Below are 19,091 nucleotides of genomic sequence, written 5' to 3'. Positions count from 1 at the left end.
GGGCGAGGAGGCAGCGGCGGCTGCAGCTCCGCGCACACAAAGCCCAGGGCCGGGGCCTGAACCGGGAAGGCAGACCCGGAGGAGCCAACGCTTCCTTACTCGCCACTCTAACGGGTCCGGCCCACTGAGCATGCCCAGCACCGCTGCCAGGCCCGCGAGGAATCTCAACGTGCACGCTCCGCGCTCCGGGGTTTAGCGCCAGCAGAGGCTGGGGGCAGGGCGCAGGGAGCAGGACGCAGCCGCAAGGCAAGCCCCTTCCCCCAGCCAACTTCCTTAAACCCAGAGACGGCAGAACGCGCAGAAGCGGCTTTCCACCCCAAAAGTCTGGCGGGCATTCCCAACCATACCCAGGCGTCCTTAGTGGACTCGAACTCTCAAGGTTTCACCCAGGGATGAAAGTCGGTGGCCATGCCGCGAAGTTGATGTGTAGAAGCAGGCACACGGTAAGGTGTGCCTGCAAATGAAGTTTCTGCTTCCCAGGGTCACCCTTGCCACCTAACCGCGGCTTTGACGCTGTAAAAGTTGATCTTGTTTCATGTTACCTTGATGTAGTTTCATGTCTAATCTCCCTAGCTAAAGTGTGAAGCCATAGACTCTGATATTCCCAACTGTAAAATGGGGATGACACTCAAGGGGTGTACCTAGAATAAGAGTTACTTCATTTAAAGAGCCTGACAGGAAGCTCAGTAGTAAAACATCCTCAGTTCAATCCTCCCCCCGCCCCCCCGTACAAAAAAAATCCTGAAGGATATAAGGTATACATATAACAAACATTAGTTATGTCACCGTTAACTTACCATCTTATAAATCCCAGTATTCCATATATGTATCAACACAGAATTACAAATTGGACCTCTAAGAAATTGCTATTGTTATTAAATACACCAGTTCAAAACCAGGAAGACAGTAAGAGAAATTTGCATATCTTCAAAAAAAGATTTGGGCCTAGAATCATAAAATTGTTATACCTTAGATTCACATTTAAATAGGCCTTTGGCAATGTCCAAAATAGAGGACTGGCTGCCTACTATTCAAGTTTAGGTTTCCATAGTGCCATTAATAAGATTTTTTTTTTTTTAATGACACTATTCTGCCCTTCTCTTTCTCCCGAATCTTTTCAAACTTTAGGGCCCAAGGATTTTATAAGAGATCCCTGTCCTAAAACCTGGTCTAATAATGGTATACTTCTGAATTGCACAGGCTTTTCTACACAGCTATTAAGCTAAAATCTCCACTGAGTATTTGTCTTTATGCAAATTTTACCTTTATTTCACCACTAACCTGCTCAAATATTAAGATACTGTGCAGTCAAAAGATAAAAATGACATACTGAATTAAAACAAATAATTTTTCTTTTAAATGACATACTGAATAGCTAAAGCCAGCTTAGGGACAATCAAAAAAGGAGATGAACTCTAATTCCATGGTGCTCTTTCCAGAGAACCAAAACTCAGTGACAACTGATGAAAAGGTCAACTTTTCATTGTAAATTTCAAGAATAAGGAAACTTTTTAAAGTGCTATTGTGACAGCTCTTGTGGTGGTTTATTACTGATATTGTTTCTATGGTAAAATTGGAGAGGCTGGATACAATGAACAAAGAAAGTTTCATATTTCAAGCCCTTTGAATTAGAACAGGAGATTTGTATCCTGGCTCTGTCATTCATCATCATGTGATCATAGGCATCTAGTAATTCAACCTGCTTTTCAAGCCTTGGTTCTCTCTTCTGTCAAATGCAAACAGCAGTTGAAATCTCACAGCTTGCTATGAGAATCTTATATTAGGGTATGTGTAAACAGTTTTGTTCCTATCATCATCCCTCTCTGCCTAGGCACAACAATCTTAGTTCCAAACTACTAATCTAATTTAAAATTAAGCTTCCTCACTATTAAAATGCTCAACTGAACACTTTTTTTATATATACCTTTATTTCACTTATTTTTATGTATGCTGAGAATCGAACCCAGGGTCTCGCACATGCAATGCAAGCGCTCTACCGCTGAGCTACAGCCACGGCCCCTGAACACTTCTTTCTTCAAATGATTTTTCTTACTGATCAAATGCTGAACAAAGACCATAATGCCAAATAAAATGAAAGGTTAGAGGATCATCTATTACCTCTCGAATGCTCTCAACTACATCATTATTCCCCATCTACCTTATTCTGGCTACATTATTCAAGCAGACTCTTGAAAGAAATAAATTGAAACGATTCACGTATCCATCTCCCCTAAATTGGTTCATATAATGGAAAATACTTTGTATTCCAAGAGAATCTTATTTGGCAATAGTGTACAATTCTCATGTTATTAACAATTTCCATTACATCCACCTGTAATTTGAGTTTGACATTCCATAAACACTTCATAGTAAGAGCAAAGGAGGAATCTTCATTAATAGTCCTTATGAGGCACAGGCTTCAAGAAATAACTAGCAGTCACAGAACCCAACATTAATGCACTTCTGGAACAGCATATCCAACATTCACTGCAGCAGTTTCTATAAGCAAACAACTGGAATTAACCACAATGTCCATCAATCAGGCTTGTTCAAGGAGACACACATGAAAAGAATGTGGTGGAGGAATATACTGGTATGGGAAGAACTCCAAAACAGTGAAAAAATGAATTGCAAAATAGTATGTAAAGTATCCTACCATTTGTGTAAAAATGAATACATGTTCCTACACTTGATATACGTGGAATACTTCTAGAAGAAAGCAACAAACTGGTAACAGTAATTGTAGCTATGCCGCAAGGATGGAGCGAAGGATTTAACCTTTTCAATGTATATATTTGTGTATCTTTTGAACAACTTTATGCCATATACACATACTACTTATACTAAAAAATACCTTATTTATTGAATTTTTAGGCTTGATTTTTATATGTACATGACAATAATTGATTTTAGACTTTATTTATTCATAGCTTTAGAAGCCCCATACCTCTGAATGCCCTGTAGGTCAGAAAAATATTCTAGAACATTACCACAATATTCCAAACTAATCTGGGTTAAGAGTTTAGCATAGACTATTGTGATTTCAATTAAAACTGATACACTAACCTATCAGTCAACTTTGCCACTTTTGGCTATACAAACCAAATTTATTGACATTTATTAAACACTATATATCTTATACTAGGCTAAGTACTTCATCTACTTAAGTCATTGATGATATGTAATGCTGAGAATCAAACCGAGTGCCTCACACACGGTAAGCAAGCGCTCTGCCACCAAGCCACAAGCCCAGACCCCTAGTACTTTATTTAATGATATCTCACATAAGATGTAAATTTGTTCATTTTCAATGTTTTAGAATGAAAATTTTATATGTAAAACTTTTTTCAAAGTTGTTGTTGCTATTTGGAATTCCCAGAAATTAAATGACCGCAACAAAAGATACAAGCTTTTTTAAAGGCAGGAAGATCACAAATTCAAGGCCTGCGTCATCAACTCAGTAAAACACTGTCTTAAACTTTTTTTAAAAAGGCTGGGAATGTAGTTCACTGATAAAGCATTCTTGGGTTCTATCCCCAATATGAGTAAAGTGAGATAATACAGAATTCCAAAGAACTTAACCCAAAGAAATTATAGAAATCAGAGTATGATCAAGTTAATAGACTAGCATTTTTAACTTTCAAAAAAAATGTGCACAATCTGTGTCACTTATGATTCCCTACTCTGACTCACATTTTCATCTACCAGCCATGTAAGAGGGCTTCTATTGTACACACATAGGGCTGACTGACTTTCCCCCTAAGAAAAAATTTGGGAATACCTGGGAGATAATATAGTATTAAACTGAGTTTAAATCCCTATCCCAAATTTACTTCCTCTGTATTTTGCTAGCAGCTCACATGCTCCTTAGTACCTATTATATGCTAGGGATCATGTAAAATTCTTCTAAATTTAGTGCAAGTTAAACAAACCTGCTTCCTCATCTAAAAATGAAGTATTAAAATCTCTGGGTGTGATGGTGCACACCCATAATTCCAGTAACTCAAGACGCTGAGGCAGGTAGATCACAAGTTTGAAGCCAGTCTGGGCAACTTAGCTAATTCTTTCTCACCAAAAAAATAAGGAGGGCTGGAGATATAGCTCACTGGTAGAGCACCTCTAGGTTCAATCCTCAGCACCTCATGAAAAATGTTAAACCTACCTCTGGGCTAGGGTATACCTCAGTTGTAGAACCTGTGCTTAGCACACATGAGGACCTGGGGTCAATCCCTAGCAGCACAAAAACAAATAAACCTGCTTCAATCCAGGCCAGTGGCACACTCCTATAGTCCTGTCTGCTTGGAAGGCAGAGGCAGAAGAATCACAAGTTTGAGGCCAGACTAGACAATTTAGCAAGACCGTGTCTCAAAATAAATTTTAAAAAGGGTTAAGGATGTAGCCCAGTAGTACAGCACCTCTGGATTCATTCCTTAGTAAACCCCCACACCCGAATTAAACCTACTTCAAACTTCTGGAGGTGATAAATGTTTAAAGCCTTGATATAGTTTCATTAGTGTATATGTATTCTGAAACACATCAAACTGTATCCAATCAATATGTAAAGCTTTTTACAAATCAATAATGCCACAATAAAATATTTTAACAAAATGGGTACAATTTTTTTCTAAAATATTATATCTACCTCATAGGTTGAAGATTTTTTTTTTTTTCTCCCCTTTCTGGTACTGGGGATTGAACCCAAGGCACCATGCCTGCTAGACAAGCACCCTACCACTGAGCTATATCCCCAGCCCGGTTTGAGGATTAAATGACAATTCATGTAGAAGAATTTTACATGGTCCCTAGCATATAATAGGTACTAAGGAGCATGTGAGCTGCTAGCAAAATACATGCCTATTGTCGCCCTAACTGAAGAGAATGACAAATTCAAGACTGAGTAACTTAAGCCCTATCTTCAAGATAATTCAATAGAACACTAGAAGTATTGAAACAGTAGGAATAGTAGTATATAACCTGTAGTTCCAAAACTAAAATAATACCTTCTGAGTGGTCCCTAACCAGAGGTATGTATCAGACCGCCTTAAAGAGTTTTCATCAATGGGGCTGTGGTTCTGGCTCAGTGGTAGAGTGCTTGCCTAGCATGTGTTAGACACTGGGTTCAATCCTCAGCACCACATAAAAATAAATAAGTAAAATAAAGGTATTAAAAAAAAAGTTTTCAACAAGTACAAATTCTATCACAACTGAATCATGCTCTCAAGGCACATATATTTATATATCATATAAATACATAAATAACCTATAAACCTATATTTACAGGTTTATAAATATATATATATGTATATATGTATATGTGTATATGTGTGTGTGTGTGTGTGTGTGTATATATATATATGTGTGTGTATGTATATATGTATATGTATATATATAAATGTATGTGGACCTTAACATTTCAGCTTGGAGACACAAGACTTCAGAATGCTTCCAATGCAGGGTTTACCTACTTTGGTTGTACTGACACTTTGAACAAAATATTTTGAGAGGTAGAATGGGGATGGCACATGGATTGTCCTGTGTCTTTTAGGATGTTAAGTAGTAATCCTGGCCACTACTTGCAAAATGAATCCCATCTCACTCCAGATATGACAATTAAAAGGTGATATCACCAAATGTCCTGGGAGGATTCCCATTTGAGAATACTGCTCCAGTGAATATTTTTCTTGGCTCTCTTCAGACAATTATCTCAGCTACTGAACTATCTCAATTTCTTCACAGGAATGGGGGGGGCACCACTGGCTTTTTTTTTTTTTGCACAGAGAGAATGATATGAAGTAGCACAAGTACTTCTCACTTAGCTATCAGCAACACACTGGTAGAACTGGGTTGAATTCCCATTCAAGCACTTACCAGTAATGATCTCTTGAGCAAGTCATTTAACCTCTCCAAGTCTGTTTCCTCATCTGCAAAATGGGAATAATAATATCTACTTTGCAGAGTTGCTATTTTAGAAATAATTTAAGTAAAATAGTACTATGCCTCACACATAGTAAGACTGCAATAAAGGATAGCTATATCATCTCTAAAGCACTGAAATAATGCTTTTTATCAATACTCCAACATTATTGTACATTAGAATCATCTGTGATGTTTGTTAGCTGTTGAAGAGACCCACATCCCACCCTCAGAAGGGTCCCTAGCAATATTGAGAAAAACTGGCTGCATTTTTTATATTATACTTCATTCTGCTGTATTTTCACTCTTTTGTAACACTCTGTAACATCTGAAGACACAGAAAATAATTCATGAAAACCAAGTATATAAATAAAATGTTTGTCATAAAAACAAAAACTACTGTAAAATAATGGCATTATGACAGTTTATTCTGAAGGTCATTTTTCAAACAAAGTTAAAGACAATCTGAGAAAAGACTGCACAGAAGACACTCATTAAATAAGTATGGTGATTAAATCAAAATAAGGGAAATATGTTCTCTTCCATAACTCCGAAATAAATTCTGTTGTCCTGAAGATTCTTATACTTCCAAAAAAGGGAAAAATCATGGCAATTAAAGCTGCCTCTTAATCATGTAAAATCTACAGTAGCAACCATATTTTTCTGTTCTTCCCAATAAGTCAGTTTCGATCTTCAAATTGTGCCTTGTTTTTTAAAAGATAGGATGCTAGAAATTCAATGGGATTTGGTGGTCTGTAAGGGAAAAGAAATCCAAAGTTTAGAAATATATTTTCTAGATGTGTTAATTTAAACACTTTGTTCCTTAAAAGAAAAAAAAATCATCTTAAGTTTCATTTTACAAAGCCCATTTGTAGTAAGTAAACTAGCCAATGGTATAATTTTAAAAGAATGAAAAATTGTTATGACTTAAAACTTGTTATGAACTCAATTTGAAAACACAGTTTTGAAAATGTACTAACAATGGAATTACAATTATCCCAATTAGAATGATTTGCAGGCATCGCAAGGGAGATGAATGGACTACTGGCCAACACTCAGCTTTTTCATCTGAGTGCCCATTACATAGGTATGTTTAGTTTGTGAAAATTCATCAAGCTGTACCTATGATATACGCAACTTTCTGAGTAAGTATTATCCTTCAACAAAAGAAAACAACTTAGGACAATAGCTGTAGCCTTACTAAAACATCTGGACTACTCCTTAAGTGACTGATCAAAGGAATCAACACTTCTGGACAAGTAAATTCTGTAATGTTTCTTTAAAAAAAAAGAAAAAGAAAAGAAAACATTTCCACTGACACTGTGGCTCACATTCTTAATCCCAGCTATATGGGAGCCAGGAGAATCACAAGTTTGTGGACAAACTTGGCAACTAAGCAAGATCCTATCTCAAAATTAAAAAATGGAAGGGGATGTGGATGTAGAACATCCCTGAGTTCAAAACCCTACTACCAAAAAAACACATCTTTCTTCAAACAATTTGAATTAATAATTTTAATACTGCAACCAAACAAACATTACATCTGAGAAGTCGAATATATTTTTAAAATTAAAAGGTATTTGGGGGCTGAGGCTGAATCGCAGTGGTAAAGTGCTTGCCTTGCATGTGTGAAGCACTGGTTCAATCCCCAGCACTACATAAAAATAAATAAAGATACTGTGTGTTCATCTACCACTAAATAAATTTTTAAAAAAGAGTTTAAAAAAAAAATTAAGAGCTATTTGGGGCTGGGGTTGTGGCTCAGTAGTAGAGCACTCACCTAACATGTGCAAGGCCCTGGGTTAGATTTTCAGCACCACAAAAAATTAAATAAATAAATACAGGTATAAAGGTATAAACAAATTAAGAGGTATTATTTTATACTTATCACTTTTATATAAGTTACTATTGCTGAGAAAACAAGTCCAAAGATGAAAATTTGAGGAATATGTTTTAAACTCTACTATGAAAAGTTACATTGAAAACTGATTTACAATGATCTCTAAACATTTCCCTCAACCAGGCAATATGCCAATATTTCCATCAACTCAAGAGGCTGAGGCAAGGGGCTGGGGATGTGGCTCAAGCAGTAGCACGCTCGCCTGGCATGCACGCGGCCCGGGTTCGATCCTCAGCACCACATACAAACAAAGATGTTGTGTCCGCCGAAAACTAAAAAATAAATATTAAAATTCTCTCTCTCTCTAAAAAAAACAAAAAACAAAAAAAAACAAAGAAACAACATAAAAAAAAAAAGAGGCTGAGGCACAAGTTGGAGGCCAGCCTCAGCAACTTAGCAAGGCCCAAAGCAATTTAGTGGGACTCTTGTCTCTAAATAAAAAATAAAAAAGAACTGGCCAGGCTCAGAGGCGCATGACTGTAATCTCAGCAGCTAAGGAGGCTGAGGCAGGAGGATGAAGCCTCAGCAATGGCAAGACACTAAGCAGCTCAGTGAGACCCTGTCTCTAAATAAAATAAAATAGGGCTCGGGATGTGGCTTAGTGGTTGAGTGCCCCTAAGTTTAATCCCCAGTACCTAAATAATAAATTTTAAAAAAGATTGGGAGATGTGACTCAATGGTTAAGCACCCTTGGGTTCAAACCCCTGTACCAAAATAATAATAATAATAATTCAAGCTGAGGGTATATCTCAGTGATAGAGCACTTGCCTGCCCTATGTGAGTCACTAGGTTCAATCTTCAGCACCACATAAAAAATTAATGAATACAATAAAGGTATTATGTCCATCTACAACTAAAAATATTTCCAAAAAAAAATCCCTTTACACTTTAGCCTTTTCTGCTGCCTACATACAGACAAAAATTTTCATATGTTTATGATTAGTTTGTTTTGCCAGAACTCTTTACTTAAAAACACTATATTGGGCTGGGGCTGTAGCTCAGTGGCAGAGCGATTGCCTAGCATGTGTGAGACATTGGGTTCGATCCTCAGCACCATATAAAAATAAATAAAATAAAGGCTTTCTGTCCATTTATAACTACAAAACACTTTTTTTTAAAAACCCTGTATTACTTTTAAAACTTTTCATATTTTTTCTCCTAGCACTTAACGTAATATTTAGAATTTCTAACATCTTAACTTTCTTTAAAAAGAACCAAAAAATAAGTATAAAGGATGCTTTTGTATTTTAAGCACATACTCTATCACTGGAGTACATGCCCAGCCCTTTTTTGAATTGTGAGACAAGAACTTGCAAAATTGCCCAGGTTGGCCTTAAACTCTCAGCCTCCTGAGTAGCTAGAATTACAGGCATGTGCCAGCAGAGTTGCTGCCCACATATTAATTATTGGTAGCAGAATCAGGATATGTCACTGTTATAAATAAATCTTATTTATAAATATACTAATAATCAAAAGCAAGCATTTATCGTTTGTTTATTTATTTATTTATTTATTAGATGCTGGGAACTGAACCAGGTCTTCGTGTATGCTAAGCAAGTGTTCTACCATCGGGCTCCACATAATTTTTATATAAATTAATATAATTATTCTTAGTCAATAATCTATGAGACATACTTCCATCAAGTTCTTTATCAAATTATGGCTACAATGGTTATCACTATTCTTTGAATAAAACATAATATGTATCTAATCAATGTTGACTAATCTAATTTACAAAATAAATTTTTTTATTGTATTTGTTCACACAAAAATATTTTAGATGAGAATTCCTGGGGAATGAGAAATAACTGTAATCATATTAATAAAGAAATGTAAGCTAAGACAAATTAGCAAAATTTTATAATAAAAATTTTTAAGAACAAATTTTTGGACAAATATGATATTATATTTTGAGCACTATAAAAAGTCATGTCCTTTGAACAAGTAAACCAACTCTTCAGAATTCATCATAATAAAACAACTAAACAGAGGCAAAAGAGGCATGAAAACAGATATAACTTTTTGGAAACCTATAATACCAAAGGAAAATTGGATCTCAATGTTCAACAGTGGGGAAAATGGCTAAATTAATTATGATATTATTATAATTTAAATTATAATCATGAAACTCCCAAGCCTATAATCCCAGGGATTCCATTCAGGAGGCTAAGACAGGAGGAACACAACTTCAGGGCCAATCTGGGCAACTTAGACCCCATCTCAAGTTTTTTTAAAAGGGGGTGGGGAAATTATAGCTCCATGGTAGAGCACCCCAGGTTTAATCCCCAGTACCAAAAATAAATAAATAAATAACTGTAATAATGAAGACTATGGAGATGGGAAACAATTATGTCAAATAAAAGAACATACAAAATTACACACACACCATGATTACAAACCTTTACAAATATTCAAATAATCTAAGACTAATGATGGGGAAAATCACAGCCTCTGGGACAGGGGTCCCCTGTGTTTCTTATTTGCTAGCAAAACAATAAAACTTTTTTTTTCTCTTTCTCAAAAAAAAGAAAGAAAGAAAGAAAGAAAATGCCTGCATTATGAATTTATGGCTGACTTCTTTATGTGTATTACTTTCTTTAATTTTTTATGACCGACTTCTTTAAAAAAAAGTTTAATAGCCATAAATTATAAAATATTATAATAAAAAACCATTATACATGACTAATAAGATTTCAATTAGGGAAGTGTCTCTCTCTTTCTTTCCAATTGCAAATGCTATATTCTTACCTTTCCTTTGCAAGCACAGCAAGTCCCTGTAATAAGATAGGCACAACCGTCTGATCCAGGTAGGCACGAGTTGGCAAAGACTGTAAATCCACCTTCTGTTTTGATGACTTTTCTGCATTCATCTTCTCATTTTCTACTATCCTCTAGTGAATTCAAAAATCAATGCATGAATATGCCAAATAATGACATTATTTTGAACATGAAACAAAAACTAATGGAAATATGACACAAATAGAAAAGGCAAAACTATCACTAGAAAGCTGATACTAGACTGCAAACCTCATAACAGAGATTCAGACCCTACTCTAAATCTCATACAGCTCTTTCCCTCTGAAGATAACTTATTATCTCATAATCTCCAGGTTCTACTTTCTCCCTTTTCCTTTTGCCTTTTTAGGTGCCCTTTTTTTGCGTTCCATGAGAATTCCTTCTTACCCTATTCCATAACATTGGACATGAAGCAACACTGAATCATAGCAAGAAAGCCAGTCCTGTTTTAATTCTTTCATCACAGATTATATCAAAGACAAAGTCTCAGTATAGTGCTAATATGTCTTTAGCACTTCTGCAGAACTTGCTAAACTCCCTTTTTGACAGAGAAAACAAACTGCAGGCTCACAGGCTTACACTGTCAACGGAATCTACTTAAAATTCATTACCATTGTTTTGTATTCATTGTTTTCATTTTCATGGCTCCCCTCTATCACAATCAGCTTTTCCATTTGTTTCTTTAAAACACACACACATACACACACACCGATTTTTTAAGAGAAGAAACTGAAGAAAAACAATAAGTACTTAACACCCCAAAAATGAGGAAAATTATTTATAGTAAAGATCATTAATATGACATTTAAGTGAATGAAATTTGAGAAACTCATAGTTCCTACTTAACAACTCAAATTGGAGTTTTCACATTGATTTTGCTGATATAAAAAACATTAAAAAGTAACTTATTAAAAAATTTTCTTTCTTTGGAAATCCAGTTTTTTATTTTTATTTTTTTATACTGAGAATTGAACCCAGGGGCATTCTACCACTGAACTACATTAAAAGGTACAGTTAGCATCTGTGCCTTCACTATATATCTGTATGTATATATATATTTTTTTAATTTGAATCACTGTATCTACAACATATACACCACGGTTTCCAAAGACATTTCTTATCTTTTTTGGTACAGGGGATTGAACCCCGGGGAGGTGCTTAGCCACTGAGCCACGTCCCTAGCCCTTTTTATGTTTTTTTTTTTTTTCTTCTTCTTTTTTTTTTTTTAGTTGTAAATACCTTTTTTTTTTAATGTGGTACTGAGGATAGAACCCAGGGCCTCGTATGTGGCAGCCAAGCGCTCTACCACTGAGCCACAACCCCAGCTCCCTTTTTATGTTTTGAGACAGGGTCTTGCTAAGTTGCTTAGGGCCTCCCTAAATTGCTAGGGCTGACTCTGAACCCATGAACCTCCTACCTCAGCTTCTTGAGTTGCTGGGATTACAGGTACACACCATGGCACTGGTTCCAAAGACATTTCTCATAACTATCAATTTCTCCTATGATTTTCAATATAATTTTGGAACTTATTAAAAATAATTTTCTATAAAGTCTATTTAATACATAAAGTACCTATTTATTTAGTCATGGATGGGGAAGTGTATTGTTCATCAGTAAATTTCAACAGATAATAACTGTAGCACATCATCATTTCTGAAATTCTAATTAAGCCCTTGTAAAATTTACCTTTCCATTGCAGAAAACATTATACAACTTGATATTTCAGAAAACTAAAATTATCACAGTGAATGAGGGATTTGGGGGGCAGTACTAGGGATTAAACCCAGTTTGGTACTTTATCACCAAGCTACATCGCCAGCCTTTTTTATTTTTTATTTCAAGACAAAAGTCTCTAATTTGCCAAGGATGGGCTCAAATTTGGGAATCCTCATGCCTCAATCTCATGAATCACTGGGATTAGAGGTGTGCCTTACCACACCCAGCTAGTTGAATGAGTTTCCATTCAAAATCCACCTATGTGGATCTATCCTAGATCAAAATCCACCATGTTCAAATGATCACAATAAAGAAAATGAGGCAATCCTCAACACTTCAGAATGTAGGGGTTTTGGTTTTTTAGTACTGGAGATTTAACCCCCAGAGGCACTTTACCACTGAGCTGTATCTCCAGTTCTCTTTATTATATTGAGATCCTGCCTAAGTTGCTATTGCTAGCTTTGAACTTGGGATCCCCCTGCCTTAGCCCCCTGGAGTCTCTGGAATTACAGGCTTGTGTCACCAGGCCTGGCTCAGAATATATTTTCTGTAAGCAATCCTAACTTTCTGTCATAGTACTTGTGAACAATAAAACTAGTCAGCAGGCTGAAGGGTGGTACCTGGTGATAGAGCACTTGTCTAGCCTGCTAGAGGCCCTGGGTTCAATCCCGAGCACCAAAATAAAAACAGAAAAACTAGTCATAAAACTAGTCAACTATATGAATATTACAGTGCCTCCAATAAGAAACAGCAATGCCTAAGCAATTACTATAAGTCCTATAATAACTTCCTTAACAAAATACTCTCATTTATTTCATTCTTTTACTGAATATGTACTACCAGTGGCTATGTTTAATTTTACCTAAGTTAAAATCTTTTCATTAACCTGAATAAAAATGCATACACATACAGAGGAGCTGAAACCTATGATTAATATGATTACTCTAGTTTACTGTTTCCTGCGTTGAGAACTTATAGAACACTGCATGGAAGACAGCCCTTGAGCAGAGGCCAGTAGTCTCCTGAGCTGGAAAGATAACTGGAATTTGCAAGGCAGAGTACTAGAAAGGATAATGTTACATGGAGAGAGAACTGAACAGAAAGACACTAAAGAGATTGCCTTTCTGTCTTCAGGTGAATGTAACCTCACAGGAGGCCCTCAATGGCAGAGTTCATACAAAGCTGGGGAAGTTTGTGCTCTCCTGACCCACAGTAGGAAAACCTCAAAATACATGGAACATCTGATAGAATACTCAAGAGGAAGAAATTAGGCCTAAACTAAAGGCTGGTCTAAGCCCACTTAATGAGGATTAAAGAAAGCCTTAAAAGGATCAAATTGTTTCTAAGTAACTATCTTAGAACAAAATTCAACAATGTTTGAAGAAAAGGAAAAATATCCAATACCATACAAGGCAAAATTCACAATGCCCAGCAACCTGTAAGAGATTGCTAGACAGGCAAAGAAGAAAAATAATGTCATACTAAAGAGAAAAATCAACCTATGAAGAGCAGGCAGTGTTCTGCTCAGAATTATTCCATGGTGTATTGAACAGCACTTTTCAGGCTGTTTTACTCCATTTTGTAAAAGCAGTAGCTTGTCATAAGCAACTCCATCTTGAGTTTAAGTGCTGAAGTAGAATGACTCTATACCTTGTTTGTATAAGTAAACAACCATCTCTGCCTGGCATAACAATAAGACACAAACTAATCATGGTACTAAATATGGCCACCATTGGACTTATGAAATTAATCAGAAGCACATGGATGCATGGGCATAGCAACTCATATGGGAAAAAACAGGCCCATGTGCTTATCGAACACACCAAACCAAAAGATGAAGCAATCCTCTCACTTGCCCATAAAAGGAAAAGCACCCTGAGAATGGGCACCATGGCACCTTGATGCTGTCTCCTGATCACTCAGCAGGAGACCTGGCTAGGAAAATCACCACAGCAACAAACTTGTGAATCTCGGTCCTCAGGCTTGGGCAGAGTGAGGTTTTTCCTGCCTGTGATATCTGTTCATAGCCCTACTCAAAGCTGACACTCTGAAACTGCAGTCCGACCAGACTTTGGCCTAGAGTAAGTTCCTGCACCTTGACAGCTCTGTACCTTGAACAAGTTCTTAGTCTGGTTTTTAATCTCCCCTAACTACCTACAGAGAATGCATTTGTATTTGTTTTCTGCATTTGCTCTCAGTTTGGCCTTCTATACCCCTGTGGCTGCCTTAATTCTTTCTTAGGCTTTTTATAACATATATATAATTGGGCAAAGTGTGACGTATGTATGACTTGAGTGTTATAGATATTACAAATTAAGACTGGAATAAAAGATCCTGTGATTGTCCAGCTTATGACTACCAGGTGACCCACAAGTATTCAGTGAACTACCAATGATGAAAGTGATATTTCCTATAAATTTATTGTTATTAATAAGTTCTGACATTGTGGAAAGACACCAATGTGTTTGGTTTGTTGATTGAAAAGCTCCCTTACAACACAACCCATAGAAAGAAACCTAAAAATGACAAAGATGATAAAAGAAGCAAGACCACTACAGAGCTCACAATAGAGAAAAGCATGAGTATATTCAAGATAGACAAAAGTAGTTGTAAATTAATCTAACCAAATATTTGAAGAAATAAAGGCTGAAATTTTTCAAAAGTTGATCAAAACTGTAAACCCTCAGATCCAAGAAGCTCAATGAATCCTAAAAAAAGGGGGCGGGGGGCTGGGAATAGAGCTCAGTGCTAGTAGAGCAAGCGCTTAGCATGGACTGAGCCCTGGGTTAAATCCCCAGCACCACAAATTTTTTTTAAAAAAGAAAGAAGATCAATACACATCACAAATATCCAAATAAGCTCACTTAAAAATTGGGATAAAAAGTCAGGCACCGTGGTGCGTGCACACCTGTAATCCCAGCAGCTCAGGGAAGCTAAAGAAGGAAAATCACAAGCTCAAAGCCAGCCTTAGCAATTTAGCAGCTTGGTGAGATCCCATCTCAAAATTAAAATTTTTGAAAAAGGGGCTCGAGACATAGTTAAGTAAATATTACCCTTGGTTTCAAATATTTTAAAAAATAAAAAATAAATTTTAAAAAACTGTGATGACGGGCCTGAGGGTCAGTGGCAGAGTGCTTGCCTAGCACATATGAGGCACTGGGTTCGATCCTCAGCACCACATAAAAATAAATAAATAAAGGTTTAAAAAAAAAAAAAAGAATGCTTTTAAAAAAACTGATAAAAATCTTAAAAAACAGCACAAGAAAAGACATATTATAAATTGAGAAGCAAAGACAGGAATAATGGCAGACTTCTCATCTGAAACAATGTCCACCAGGAGACAGTGAAGCATATTTACATTCAGCAAAAACATCTTCCCCCCAAAAAAAGGCAAAACAATGATTTTTTCAGACATTCAGAAGCTCAAAGAATTCCTTACCTGCAAACCTGCAGTATAAGAAATGGTGAAGCCCTTCAAGCAGAAAGAAAATAACACCAGATGGAAAACTAGATCCATACAAAAGAATGAAGAGCCCCAGAAATGGACAACATGTGAGTAAATATAAAATCATCTTTTTCAAAGGGCATATTGGCACATATGCATTGTAATTCTATCTACTTGGAGGCTAAGGAAGGAGTATTTTAAGTTTGAAGCCAGTCTGGGCAACTAAGGAAGACTCTTCTCAAAATAATAAATAAAGCCAGGCATGGTGAAATATGCCTATAAACCTAGCAACTCAGGAGGCTGAGGAAGGAGGATCACAAGTTTGAGTCTAGCCTCAGCCACTTGGCAAGGGCCTGAGCAACTTGGCAAGATCTTATCTCAAAAAATAAAAAGAACTGGGGATGTGGCTCAGTACTTAAGTGCCCCTGGGTTCAATCCCTGGTATCTAAATAAATATATATATAAAATAAAATAAGTGGCTAGGGATGTAGCTCAGTGGTAGAAAGTCCTTGGGTTCAATACCCAGTACTGCTAAAATAAAAATAAGAGATTATTTTTCTTGCTGGGCACAGTGGTGCATGCCTGTAATCCCAGCAGTTGGGGAGGCTGAGGCAGGAGGATGTCGAGTTCAAAGCAGCCTCAGCAAAAGCAAAGTGCTAAGCAACTCAGTGAGACCCTGCCTCTAAATAAAATAAAGAATAGGGCTGGGGATGTGGCTTAGTGGTTAAGTGCCCCTGAGTTCAATCCCTGGTACCCAGAAAAAAAAAAAAAAAGAAAAAAATTATTTTTTTGTTTATATATTTTAAAAGATAATCAGCTTTTTAAGGAAAAAATTAAAATCATCAACACACAGCTCATAATGAATGAAATGAAATACATGACAATAACACAAAGGCAAAGAGAGATTTTAAAAAATTGAAAAATATTATAAGATTCATATACTGAGCTGAGGATATAGCTCAATTTTACAAGATTTGCCTAACATGCACCCAGTCCTTGATTTCACTCCCCAGCACCAGGGAGAAAAAAAGATTCATGTACTTAAAAGATATACTACTATTTCAAGTAAATTTACATGCTATACAACCCTAAAATAATCACTTAAAAATAATCTAAAATTACAATAAGCCAATAAAGGAAATAAAATACAATCTTAAAAGGAGCAACAGCAGTGGCAGTTGTAGAACAGTAGTTTCCAGACTCGAAAATATCACAAAAAAAATAAGTATAAATTAGAAATCAAAATATATGTTCTACTGGCACAGTGGCACACACCTGTAATCGTAGTGGCTCAGGAGGCTAAAGCAGGATGATGGCAAGTTCAAAGCCAGCCTCAGCAACTTATAGAGTCCCTATCTCCAAATAAAACATGAAAAAGGGCTGGGGATGTAGCTCAGTGGTTAAGCGCCCCTGAATTCAATTCCTAGTACCTCTGCTTTCCAGATACCATGAGCTAAGCAGCCTTCCTTCATCATGCCCCTCCACCATGATGTTCTGCCTCACCCAGGGCCCAGAGCAATGGAGTGGCTAAACAATCATGGACTAAATCTCTAAAATGGAAGAATCACTGCATGGAGTTTCAAGTGATCTGTTATTTTGAATACATGAAATTTTGGGAGCAAAACTACCAACCAGTGCTGCCAAGAGACATTCTGAACACTGGAGTGCAAATGGTGCATGAGATGCACAGTTTAATTTTGTTTTATTCGATTTTAAAGGAAACAAGGGGACTTGATAGTTATCTGTATCTATAATATATGCTTTGTGAACTCACATATTGTAAATCAATAGAGAGGGTTGAATATAATAATGTATTCAAGTTGGTATTAACTCAAAAAACAAAAAATTAATTTTAAAATGTGATGAATGAAAAGCTGAACATAGGGTTGTTACCCTCTTTTGGCCAAGTAAAAACTTACAAAAACATAATTACTATTTTACTATCCCCTTTAATTCGTAAACGAAAGGGCACTTTAAAATTAAAGCAGCAGAAAAACTAACCACTAAATAAAATACCAAACACTCGACTTTTTTTTTTTCTCTTATTTTCCCAAGGTCTGGTGGTTTGGGACATAATATTAGAATATCATAGTTATGCCCTTCATTTTTATTTGGAGACAGAGTTGCGTTAAGCTGCTGAGGGTCTCCCTTAATTGCTGAGGCTGGCCTGATTCCTCCTTTCTAAACCTACTGAATCGCTAGAATCTCAGACGGGTGCCACCACACCCAACAAAATTGTATTTTCTTAACCAATGCCACCCAGCTCTTGTTCAGTGGTTCCAGTATTTATACTCCATTAACGGGATACCTTCTATATTTAAGAAAAGTATGAGCACCACTGTTAAAAACAAACTACCTGTAATTTGATACTATTGAGTTGAAGATAGCAAAGTTTTCACTTGTGCAAAGTAACCTAGTAAAAACGGATCCCAAGTTTTCACCAGCTCGCAGGAGACGCAAAGATGCGACAAGGAACTGGGAGAATTACCTCAACGTTGTCGGTCAGACCGTACTCAGAGTGAGGGTTTTCTGCAACCTAGAAAACAAAACACAGGTCACAGAGACATCAGCCGCCGTTTCCCGCTGCCTCCCTGGCATACCCGAATCCAACGCCTCAGGTACCTGCGTCTGTCCTTCCAGCATCTGCTCTGGCTCCATGGTGGACCCTGCAAACCACAGTCCCGGGATATCAGCCTAGGAAAACGAGAAGAGCACCAGTTACCCGGGAAACTTTAACACGAAAACGCCAGGATGGAGTCCAGCCCAGTCCGCGACCCCGCCCCTCACCCCCACCTGGGCGCGCGAACGCCCGCAGCAGAAGAGGAGCAGGATGGGACAGTCCACGACTGGACGCCCGCATCAGGTCAAGAAGATCCGAGGCAGTCCCAGGTACTTGGAAAAAGTGGGCAAGGAACGAAAGAGAGCTAATTACCCGCGCCCAAGCTGTTGGTTCCTAAAAGGTCTGCACGGCGCCACCAACTCCCAGCACGAACCGCTCCGGCCGTAAGTGACGAATGTCGCACGACTGCGCCTGCGCAGAGCTTCCCGGCGGGCTTGGACTGGGAGGCACCGGGACCCGCCGGCTCTGAGGGTGTTGTCTGCAGAGGTGCGGGCCGCGATCTGTCCTCTGGGACTGCGAGAGTGAGTCAACCTGCGAACGCAAGGCGACCAAGTGACTTGCCCAGTTCCCCAGGGGTCTTTGGTTCTGCCTGAAATCGTCTGTCCTGGAGGAACCGAAATCACTTACTCTGCTTCTTCCTATAAGATCACAGGCCCCGGTGGTGCGGCACGGTGGCGCACGCCCGTTACCCCCGGGGCTCG

At 37.5% G+C, this 19,091-nt stretch overlaps 2 protein-coding genes across 3 annotated transcripts in view; both read right to left on the bottom strand.

Annotated features, from left to right (window-relative positions):
• Nucleotides 1–441, bottom strand: part of Memo1 (mediator of cell motility 1) — a 125,194-nt gene extending 124,753 nt beyond the window's left edge. Inside the window, 2 exon segments of the mRNA XM_048804949.1 lie at nt 5–42; nt 45–441. Of these exon segments, the coding sequence (XP_048660906.1) occupies nt 5–42; nt 45–132 (126 nt within the window). The 5' untranslated portion in view covers nt 133–441.
• Nucleotides 442–6,323: 5,882 nt separating this feature from the next.
• On the bottom strand, nt 6,324–18,859 carry Dpy30 (dpy-30 histone methyltransferase complex regulatory subunit). Of its 2 annotated transcripts, none has more exons than XM_015479793.2 (5): nt 18,703–18,859; nt 18,393–18,464; nt 18,259–18,306; nt 10,562–10,704; nt 6,324–6,666 (listed from the first exon to the last, which is right to left on the bottom strand). In XM_015479793.2, the coding sequence occupies exons 2-5, from the start codon at nt 18,426–18,428 to the stop codon at nt 6,594–6,596; spliced, it is 300 nt and encodes a 99-aa protein (XP_015335279.1). In that variant the 5' UTR covers nt 18,429–18,464; nt 18,703–18,859; the 3' UTR covers nt 6,324–6,593. The 2 variants fall into 2 exon arrangements, with proteins under 2 accessions (XP_015335279.1, XP_048660541.1); XM_048804584.1 differs by lacking the exon at nt 18,703–18,859 and adding an exon at nt 18,564–18,649.
• Between the last annotated feature and the right edge of the window lie 232 nt (nt 18,860–19,091).

The sequence above is a fragment of the Marmota marmota genome, unplaced genomic scaffold (assembly GCF_001458135.2).
Source record: "Marmota marmota marmota unplaced genomic scaffold, marMar, whole genome shotgun sequence".
In the NCBI taxonomy this organism is placed as follows: Eukaryota; Metazoa; Chordata; class Mammalia; order Rodentia; family Sciuridae; genus Marmota; species Marmota marmota.
The sequence above is the reverse complement of the archived record's forward strand: the minus strand, read 5'-3'. Positions and strand labels throughout refer to the sequence as shown.

Bases quoted from the DNA above. Each gene is read 5' to 3' on its own strand.
- Dpy30 (XM_015479793.2), bottom strand. From the start codon at position 18,428: ATGGAGCCAGAGCAGATGCTGGAAGGACAGACGCAG. The intron at 18,307-18,392 runs GTACCTGAGGCG...TTTGTTTTCTAG, and splicing joins TGCTGGAAGGACAGACGCAG to GTTGCAGAAAACCCTCACTC. The intron at 6,667-10,561 runs GTAAGAATATAG...TTTCCCTTACAG, and splicing joins GCTGTGCTTGCAAAGGAAAG to ACCACCAAATCCCATTGAAT.